The sequence below is a fragment of the Rhinatrema bivittatum genome, chromosome 7, assembly GCF_901001135.1.
Source record: "Rhinatrema bivittatum chromosome 7, aRhiBiv1.1, whole genome shotgun sequence".
NCBI classification, from domain to species: domain Eukaryota; kingdom Metazoa; phylum Chordata; class Amphibia; order Gymnophiona; family Rhinatrematidae; genus Rhinatrema; species Rhinatrema bivittatum.
Genome location: NC_042621.1, coordinates 125,291,201 through 125,302,451, shown reverse-complemented (window position 1 = coordinate 125,302,451; position 11,251 = coordinate 125,291,201). Strand labels below are relative to the sequence as shown.

At 40.4% G+C, this 11,251-nt stretch overlaps 1 protein-coding gene across 1 annotated transcript in view; it reads right to left on the bottom strand.

Annotated features, from left to right (window-relative positions):
- Positions 1-345: 345 nt before the first annotated feature.
- Positions 346-11,251, bottom strand: part of LOC115095435 (cGMP-dependent protein kinase 2-like) — a 169,411-nt gene continuing 158,505 nt past the window's right edge. Inside the window, 4 exon segments of the mRNA XM_029609064.1 lie at positions 346-1,406; positions 4,361-4,427; positions 4,879-4,941; positions 6,447-6,569. Of these exon segments, the coding sequence (XP_029464924.1) occupies positions 1,311-1,406; positions 4,361-4,427; positions 4,879-4,941; positions 6,447-6,569 (349 nt within the window). The 3' untranslated portion in view covers positions 346-1,310.

Here is an 11,251-nt window from a genome sequence, read left to right as displayed (position 1 = left end):
ACCAATAGCGGCAATTATTTTGGATGAGACTCAAGAACTGGGCATCTGAATGGCAGATGAAATTTAATGTGGACAAGTGCCAAATGATACTCATAGGGAAAATAATCCTAACATTTTTTTATGCATTTTCTGGCTGAATTCTGTTTTGTTTTTTCTTTGGATTTTTCATGTCATTTGTTTCAACGAATTGTACACACAAATTGTAATTTCTGTGCAATTTGCTGAAACAAAGGACCCAGAACATTTTAAGAATTTTCAGAATGAGTTGAGTTTTGGTTTGGTTGCAATTGAACCGAGCTAAAAACGGATTTATTCAGATCAACTTTCATTTCTATTACATATGGATCTGCAGTGCTTCTAGGCTTTTGCCAAAATCATGGCCTGTTATGATGAATGACTGCAGTGTTCATTTATTGTACCAAAAAATATCCTATGGTTTTTTTTAAATATTAAGTTTTGAAAATCAACATATTCTATGTAGCCACATTTGAAAGCATGATTACTTAAAATAACTACAAGGTTCAACTTTTTGAAGAAAAGAGATCTCTTTCAAAGTCTATTACTTTTGTATTATTTTTGGTGGGTTTTGTAAATAAAACAGTGGAGGATCTGAAGTCAGCTGAACGCCTAGTCTTAATCCCATTATTTTCTCTTATCCTATGTACCAAAATGGCCGTAACGTCCCTCCTTCTGCATGAGGTATAAGACATTCCTTGGGGGGGGCTCTCTTTTTTATGAGCTCATTTTAAAAGTCATGTTTCTATAGGTGTGTGTGGGGGGTGAGGGGGGAGATACAAAAAGGGGGAGGTGGGCTGAGATGGTCTATCTAGGACAAGAACGCCTTTATAAAAGTGTCATTTGTGAGGTGACTAACTCCCCAGATTCCCTCCACAAGACATTTGGGTGTGGGTGGAGAAAAGGAATACCTTAAATGACCTACATTTTATCCACTGTAGGCTTTATCAAAGACTCCTTGTTTGCCTGTTCCATACCCTTATCCACTTTCACCAGGACCTCACCCAGTTTACCAAGGGAATGTTTTCCAGTCCTTCCATGTTCTCTGTACCAAATCCAGATCTTGGTTGTGCTTTACATTCGTACACTATGGGCTACGTTCATGTCGTTAAGTAGATGGATTAACTAATCAGTACAGGGTTTAGTTCGGTTTCATATCCATGGATCCTTCCAGATCTATCGAGATCCGAGATGCAGTTACTTTCATTCCAAATTGTTTTTTTTTTTTCTTATTTCTGACATGGTCCTGAGTTTTGTGCTTGTGCACCTTGAGAGCAGAGTAAAACCCTGGACGCTTAGAAATTTTTATCCCAGCCCGACAGCTCGTCAGGAGGATCCTCAATCTCAGGGAGGAAGCTGTCAAAGTGGCTGTAATCCATGACTCCTTTGAGCTGGAACAGAAAGAAAAATTAGTGATACCAAAAGTGTTCCTCCTGCCTAGCAGATGTAGTCCAGTGGATAAGGAAATTAATTTCAAATCTGAAGAATTCCTGAGACGGAAGTTCATATCCTAACTTTCCACTGACTCTCTATATGATCCTAAACACAAGTCATTTTATCTCCAGATGCCTCAATTTACCATACTGGAGCTGGATAGCGATATTCCACCTTCTCTCATCTTATCTTCTGAAACGTTTATGCATTCTTGAGACCATTCACCCCTGCAGTGACTGGATTTATCCTATTAATGTGCTAAATTGTACGGTGTGTTGGGATTCTGCTTGAGAGATATTCTACAGTGTAGTGTGCTGAATGTCACCATTTTTTGTAGAATGTTAGTGCACAGAAGAGAGAATAAAGCAGATAAATCTATGTGGCATGCAAAGCTGTGAAAGGAAGGCACAAATCAATAACTAAAGGCGACGACGGTTCTTGAAATCTAGGCAAACACATTAAGAACTAAAGCTGTGGGAACCAAGTGAGTTTCACATCTGTGGATCTCTGTGGCTTTCCCTGTGCTTTGCTGGTGAAATACGATGGCTTTTTAACATGAAACATGACAAAAACCCACAACCAATCGGCAAAGTTTTGTTGGCCTGGTGGATTTTGCTACCCCTGTGGTGTGTTTAGTGAAAATTACTGCTGGGTTTATCCCAGAAAATAGTGCATATTTTTTAAGCTTCACACATCCTTGATAGCAGTGATGGTGATGCAAAGTAAGGAATAGTGATGGCTGCAGCCCCAATGGTGTAAGTGCACCCTGGGAATGCTGTTCTAAGCATCATGGAAGTGATCCACATTGAAGGTAAGGCAGAGGGAGAGTATGGTGGACAGAAAAAGGAAAATATTAGCTGCAACAGTAGTTCCATTAATTTCAGTGGATTGCTGTTGTGCTAACCATTTTTTTCTCATTAATACTAATTTCTGCTGTTCATTACATTGCTGTATGAGTCCAGATGCAAATATCAATTAAAGTTCAAACCCTTGGTGGCACAGGCAGTATTGCTACAAATTTATGATGTCATTCTGGGTCCTGCAATCTAATAATAAAGGTGCTCCGCTGATCCAGCCACGCCACTGGCTGAGGATTTCAAGGCTTACGGTGTACAAACAAAAGGCCACTTGCATTTGAAATCGAGGGCTTTTCCTTCTAGTAATTAAGTCTGAAGTAAAAATGAAAACTCGCTATTTAAAACGAAGAAAGAGAACAGTCACATTCTTGCTGAATACAGAGTTTGAATAGGCTGGACAGGTGTGATGGCATATGCAGGATACACAACGATAAGAGACACAGAATAAGGAAACAGACAAGAGGAAAATCATAATCTCATCCCTGGCACACAGACAGAAGCTTGCTAATAAAGTTCAGTCCAAAAGAAAAAAACTGAGATAAAAGGCTGGATAGAGAAGGGAGATCCTCGGAAGATGAGGGAGGGACTGCGCTCCACCCCCCCAAGGAGCCCACTCAGAGATACAGAAAAACTAGGACAACAGGGAAGGGAGGAGGATGAGCAGAGGGCAGGGCATGCAAGGCCTGGAGAGAAAGAGCTGGGAGAAGGACAGTTCCAGAGAAACCGTAGCCAGGCACCCACACATACCAAAGAACCCAAGCCAGGACAGGAGAAACCGGCAGATACGTGACAGAAGGCTCTGTCAAGACTGCCCCAGGAGTGTGCGGGGGGGAGGGGGGGTGCCGGCCAGATGAAGGAGATGCCACAGCAGGAGAATTTGGCAGCATTTCTTTTTCTCTTGCTGCTTAGGAGGAAGATCCCCTGCTTCTTCTGGTATCATTAGGAGGGAAGAAAACAGTTTGCTGATGCTGATGCCTTATCTGTTCGTTATCTCTCTCGAAGGCCTATTTCCTTTGTCCAATGTGTTTTCTTGTCTTCCACATTACACACACACATATGCAACATGCCAGAGTCTGCGCAGAAACTATCCCTAGGCAAAGACAGGATGTCTTTTCACCAGGAGCCGTTGCCAGAGCTTCCCTACTGACAAGACAGTTAATGCCTTGAATCACTGACTAGCAGAAGTGGTAGTCGACCAAAACAGTGAGAGGATTTAAGTGTGCTTGGGACAGATACAAAAATTCCGAAACAATAAAGATACGTGGAAAACGGGCCCTCAGTGTTGAGCGCCTGCTTTCCTAATGTGCTCCCAGCCACTTCTCCTGGGCGCCCGATACCGTATTTAAATGAGGGGGGGGGGGGGGTGTCACGCTAAAAAGGAGGCACTAGGGGCAATAGCGTGCCCCTAGCGCCTCCTTAGCAGTGGAAACCCAGGAGAGGCAGCTGTCAGCGGGTTTGGCTGTCGCCATGATATTAAGTTGGAGGATGTACAGAAAAGCAGCATTTTCTTCTTTTCTGTACACTTTTTCGGGCATAAAATGTGTGGATTTGGCGCACATTTTTTTTTTCTGTGTCTGGGGGCGAATGACTAATAGCCTCATCAACATGCATTTGCATATGATGAGCGCTATTAGTTTTTTTGGGGGTGGGTTTAAACGTGTGCTTTGGATGCGCTAAACCCCTTATTGTATAAGGGGTCGTGTAAGAATTTCCAATACGCGTGTCCAACCGCGGGTAAAACAGTGCGCTCAGCTGAGCGCGCTTTACTGTATCGCTCTGCTAGGGTGGTATTAATGGCAAGGACAGGGGATGAACAAAGATCAGGTAGTGTCTCAGCAGACAGGAATAACTGGACGGACTGGATGGGCCTAAGAGTTCCTTATCTGTTGACAATTGTGATTATATTATTGTGATTTCAATCTTGCACTAAATGCTGTGCTAAGAAGAGGACAAGATTAGAGCTTGCTGGCAACTGGAAACATTAAGGCTTCATTTCCCTACAATGAAACCCAGAAATCTATTTTTTTTTTAATGCTGAAGATGGAAGATCTTACCTCTCTCTTCAGTGGCGAGATTAATTTTCGACTCCGGAGACCTTCCCAGTTAAATCCTTGAAACCACCTGAAAGATTAAGGAATTTTTGGACAGTATGTATTATCTCTGTGATTGCCTTTTTGTTAGACTACTTCCTGAAGAAAATAAAGGTTGATGAGATTGCCGTGTAGCTGTTTGTGTGTGTGTATATCTATGTAATAATATTTTGTTTGGTGACCCAGCCACACCAGAGTTTCTGGACATGACTGGGGGCACATAAGGACCCTGCTGGGGTGTTTCTTTGTATCCACGCATGTGTGTGGACCACAGACGTGTGCATGAGAATCCTAGAAAGTCGACTCCTTTAGTTCTGGGTGGAACGTCTTGTTTTGCAATTTGGATGGCTGTAAGACCAGGCAGCTGTAACATATGGCAATATGTCCCTTTGCTTACTGCTTCTGCCAGATTACTGCTGGGTCGAAGCCCTGCTCAGTCTTTCCCCAGAATTTGAAGCTAAAGTATCTCCTTTAATACTCACTTGTGCTTCCTAATGTCACTGATTCCATTCTTCCGATTCCCTAGTCTTTCTGCTGAATTCAGCCTGGATGAGAAAAAAGAGAAAAGATAGAATTCAGGAGAAAACATTCACAGCTGTGGAGGCCTCAAACCTAAGAGGGAGGTAACCAGGGAAGGGGTAGGAACTGTACTGCTTACTAAACTGAAAGCAAAGATTTCCAACAGTGATTGCAGGAAAGATGTAGGGCACTATCACACTATCAAAATTGGCATGGTTTGGCAAAGGTACATTGGTAATTCTAAGATATAATTGAGAGAGGAGGCAGATTGCCTAGCACGAGAGGCAAAATGATTTGACTACATTCTCCAGCTAACAGAAAAATGGTTAAGGAGCTGACAGCTGGGGTATTACTTCAGCACAGACGGTGGTGGGAAGGATAAGAAAAGGTGATAACTACAGCTAAAGCAGTATAGGCAGTAGAAAGTAGGAGACAGAGAGAGACAAATAGTCTCTATCTGCCAAAGTCTACATCTACTATGTTTTTGTAGATGAATATAGATGTAGGATAGCTTGCCTGATAGTTACGTAGATTCCTAGATAATATTCACCCTCTGTGTTAGGCCACTGATCAGTGATCATTGACTACCGAGGAATGTTAAAGGGACTGCTGCGTCTGGCAAAATCCCAGCGACTCTCCCTCCTCTGCACCCTACTCCCCCAGTGTGCATTGCCTTTGCGAAGAAAAGTGCAGACTATAAGGACTGGAAGACAGGACAGCTGTGGGCACCCTTTGAATGTCTCCATGTCGCCCAAGGGAAGAGAAGGAGGAGGGATAAAGGGCAGGTAGGGAGGTAAGTGACAGAGAAGGGGGAACAGAGGAGGTGAGAACTGCAAATGAGAGGGAGAGGAGATGGAGTCCTGGGAGTTTGAAGGATGAGAGACCAGAGAGAGAGGGCAAGGGGCATCATGTCTCCTCTGAGACAGCATTTTAGAAGTGAGCAATGTACTTGGCTGGGGTAGAAGGAAGACCCAGAATCTAATCTTAGGGTTGGTTGGGGGGGTGGGGAGGAAGGGGAGGGGGGGGGGTTGTACTATGAAAAAATATGAGTGTCCCTGCTCTGGAGTTGAAAGCCCTTGCACAGCCTGTAGAGTGGAGGAAGGAGGAGGCTCTGAATAAAACTTCAGTAGCAATCCAAGCCATGGGCAGCTAAAAGAAATGGAGCAACAATGAGTTGATGCTCTACTGAGCAGAGATAAACCTCGAGCCATCAGCTAGTCCCACTATTTTATTATTTCCAATGTAACAAGGGAGAGTAAGAACATAAGAACATAAGAAATTGCCATTCTGGGTCAGACCAAGGGTCCATCAAGCCCAGCATCCTGTTTCCAACAGAGGCCAAACCAGGCCATAAGAACCTGATAAGTACCCAAACACTAAGTCTATTCCATGTTACCATTGCTAATGGCAGTGGCTATTTCCTAAGTCAATGCTAGAAAGCAAACGTAGACCTTTGCAGGATGGACTTAAACTCGACTTTGAAATCAGTGTTACTTTTAAAGAAAGAGGCGGTCGGATGTATAAATCTAACCGGCAGAGTCTTCGGATCAGGTCCTCAGGACGCCTTCCGATGCGGTGTGGGAAATCCAACTTCTCAATCCCTTTCATCACCATGTTATAAATTTTAATTGGGTCAGGACCAGAGAATGGAGGGCTAAGGAGAAAGGTTGAAAAGAAGGTTAGAGATAAGGCTCCATATATCTCTGTGTCAATAGGGAGAGAATGAGCAGGTCCTGCTTTTATCCCATTACATGCAGGGAGATGTCCATCCTGTTCTCTCAGGAAAATCAGAATTACATGCAATGGGGGTAAAACCAGGGGTTGGCTCAGTCTGTCCCTTTTGATATAGGAGCTATAGGTTCACCCTAGCTAGAAAGACTTAGGAAATCAACTGATACCTTCTCCCCAAGAATCTTAAAAGTAGTCTATGGGAAGGCCATGTATAAAAATCACCCTTGAATACAAGTTGATTTCATCTACAAATGCCTATTCCAAAATCTCATTTACAGTCAAATGGAAAAAAAGAAATTATTTAGGGGAAGGTGAGGAATCTTAATGACATTAAAAGAAGATCGCAAAAAATCAGGCCTTGAAGGGCCTGAAGTAACTTAAAAACAGGGAAGTAGTGCACTTTTTTTTTCAATTTTTATTTATAATTTTGGAATTTATAAATTTCTGAAATATTAATCATATAACAAAAATATGGATTCACTACATTCAGAAATATTCCAAATTTCAACTTTTACATTTGTATATTCGTAGTCAATCACATAAGGAGAAAATTAAGGCATTATAAGGGAGTGAAATAGTCAAACTAAGGAGATAATATAAAGGAAATTTAGTAAAATCTCAAACTTTACATAGCATTATCCAACTGGTATTTTCTATTTTAAATCGCATACAGATCATGGATTACCCATTAGGATGCAATGGGGATGAAGTGATAGGTGACTGAGCACCCAAAAACTGTTGTAATTGTTCTATCTGATGAAAAACATATGTATGTTCACCTTTCTTAATTTCGCAACGACAAGGATAACACAGAAAAAAGGTAAATCCCAAAGAAATAATTTTTTGCCTTAAAACACTTAAAGCACTTTTTTATGCTCACAATTTTTTGAAAAATGTTTGAAACAAATGTCTTAAAAAATGGACCTATGATTCAAAGTGTGCCCCTCTTATTTATCAATGGAGCATAATCCAAGGCTCTGAAAGATAACAAACCAAGGGGTTTATATGATGGTCCCATAAAAACATATAAATTGAAATTAGGCAAATACATTTATTTTGAGTGTTGATTAAAAGAAGATCAGCACACTTTTAGGATTAATGTTTTGCTTTTCATATTCTTGAGATTCTGTTTCATTTTTTTCTGTAGGACTTTTGGACTTCCATCCTTCCATGTCACACATGAATTAGAAATTGAATTTGGTTTAGCTGCTCTGATTGAAACTGGACTTAGCAGATAGTCGCTGATTAATTAATTAATTAGATATATGGATCGAACAATGTGATTAACTGTTCCACATATGACTATAATAATCAGTATCTCTCTCCGCTTGTGATGAGAAATCCAAATAAATGTACTCCCAAAATTCTGTGCTCTCACCTACTAAAAATGTGTTCGATAAACTATCTTATTTTTATTTGTATTGCCAATCAATTTTAATAAAATATATTGGAGAAAGAGGTAAGTTTCATATTACTGGTGCATGCCTCCACGGCCTTGCGCCCTTCTTGTAGTATAATCATTAACTTGCCTCCTTCCTCCTTTTGTAATTTTTGTGTGTTTTATAAATAATTTTAATATAATATTTATGTCAAAAATTTTTTTTTAAATCAAACAAGATTTTTAAATTAATTGTAATCTCCACTTTGCATAATCGGGATAAAGCAACTTATATTTTTCTTCTATTGCTTTCAATATCTTATCAACTTTCATTGAATGACTAAAATTCATATATCCCTTATGCTCATGAACAATTAAATTTCAATCTCCTTTCAATTTATACGCCATCTATCTTAAATATCCCTAAAAGGGTTTTGTGAATGCCGAGTTCCTATATGTTAAACTACCACTATCCAAATGGAACTGTTAGAGACTTATCTCCCGACACAGCTGCGTTTCGGTCTTTCTTCCTCAGGGGAGAATGTCCATTCCTGTTATCCTTAGTTCATAGTTGATCCAAAGTTCATGGCGTTTTTTCAGGCTATCCGTTCTCTCTCTCCGGCTTACAAGCTCCGAGTGGCGGCGTTATTCTGAGCGCTTTCTTTTGCTTTAAAAGCTAGTCAGCAGATCACTGCTCAACCAATGGCGTTGGATACGTGTTACGTGTTACATCATATTCACCAGCAAATGCTGATTGGTGGTCTCAAAATTAAAGGGCCGCTTATCCCACGTAAACATACGTAAATTACCATTCTATTTCAAATTAGACTCGCCCACTCTATCTCTTCGTTAAGTCCATGTGGAACAACAGTATTCAACCTAAAAATCCATTGCTGTTCAATGTAATTCAATTTCTTCTTTTCATCTCCACCGATGTTATTACTTTCAACCTTGTCTATAACCGTCCACCTGAGTTGATCAAAAACGTGATCGTGTTCCATGCAATGTTGCACCATAGGTGCTTCCACGGTTTTTGTGTTTAATTTCGATCTATGCTCGATCAACCGAATTCTTATGACTCTTGATGTCCTGCCCACATAATTCTTAGGACAAGGACACTGAATCAGATAGATCACATTTTTCGATGTACAATCCGTGTCTCTACTCCTCTTTATACAGTACCCTGTAACGGAATCCTTCCATTCATTGCCCTCGATGGTGGTTTGACACATGTCACAGCGTTGACATGCCTTATGATTGCCACCTCGAATTTTCTCTTCCGTTTCTCTAATGATATCCGCATGAACCACCATATCTTTTATATTACAACCTCTCGTTGTTGCTATTAATGGGAGTTCTCCAAACGCTTCATGCACAGATAAAATGGGCCAATGTCTTCTTATGGAAGCTGTAATGGATGCCGTTGCTGTACTTTGTGGAATAATACAGGTGAGTCTACCTTGCTCCTTCTTGCTTCGATATTGGAGCAATTGGTTGCGATCAGATATGGTGGTTCATGCGGATATCATTAGAGAAACGGAAGAGAAAATTCGAGGTGGCAATCATAAGGCATGTCAACGCTGTGACATGTGTCAAACCACCATCGAGGGCAATGAATGGAAGGATTCCGTTACAGGGTACTGTATAAAGAGGAGTAGAGACACGGATTGTACATCGAAAAATGTGATCTATCTGATTCAGTGTCCTTGTCCTAAGAATTATGTGGGCAGGACATCAAGAGTCATAAGAATTCGGTTGATCGAGCATAGATCGAAATTAAACACAAAAACCGTGGAAGCACCTATGGTGCAACATTGCATGGAACACGATCACGTTTTTGATCAACTCAGGTGGACGGTTATAGACAAGGTTGAAAGTAATAACATCGGTGGAGATGAAAAGAAGAAATTGAATTACATTGAACAGCAATGGATTTTTAGGTTGAATACTGTTGTTCCACATGGACTTAACGAAGAGATAGAGTGGGCGAGTCTAATTTGAAATAGAATGGTAATTTACGTATGTTTACGTGGGATAAGCGGCCCTTTAATTTTGAGACCACCAATCAGCATTTGCTGGTGAATATGATGTAACACGTAACACGTATCCAACGCCATTGGTTGAGCAGTGATCTGCTGACTAGCTTTTAAAGCAAAAAGAAAGCGCTCAGAATAACGCCGCCACTCGGAGCTTGTAAGCCGGAGAGAGAGAACGGATAGCCTGAAAAAACGCCATGAACTTTGGATCAACTATGAACTAAGGATAACAGGAATGGACATTCTCCCCTGAGGAAGAAAGACCGAAACGCAGCTGTGTCGGGAGATAAGTCTCTAACAGTTCCATTTGGATAGTGGTAGTTTAACATATAGGAACTCGGCGTTCACAAAACCCTTTTAGGGATATTTAAGATAGATGGCGTATAAATTGAAAGGAGATTGAAATTTAATTGTTCATGAGCATAAGGGATATATGAATTTTAGTCATTCAATGAAAGTTGATAAGATATTGAAAGCAATAGAAGAAAAATATAAGTTGCTTTATCCCGATTATGCAAAGTGGAGATTACAATTAATTTAAAAATCTTGTTTGATTTAAAAAAATTTTTTTGACATAAATATTATATTAAAATTATTTATAAAACACACAAAAATTACAAAAGGAGGAAGGAGGCAAGTTAATGATTATACTACGAGAAGGGCGCAAGGCCGTGGAGGCATGCACCAGTAATATGAAACTTACCTCTTTCTCCAATATATTTTATTAAAATTGATTGGCAATACAAATAAAAATAAGATAGTTTATCGAACACATTTTTAGTAGGTGAGAGCACAGAATTTTGGGAGTACATTTATTTGGATTTCTCATCACAAGCGGAGAGAGATACTGATTATTAGTGTAATATACTGGAGCCGCTGACAGATCTTTAAACACCATGGAAAGTTGGAAAAACGTTTTTAGTTACACAGAAGATCAGGTGGAAAAAATTAAAGAGCAATCATCGCTATTTTCAGATGCGCCAGAGGAATTGACCAACAAAGGTTGGGAAGATTATGATAAATTAAACAGGAAACTCATTAGGATTCAGATGCATGGTATAACGCTAGTGGAATATGTTAAACAACAGATAGTGCCAAGAGGGTTGAGGGTACTGAAGGATCCTATGCTATTCTCGGATGATAGTGAATTTGTGGGGGTTTGGAGAGCAATCCTCAACAAATGCTCACTGG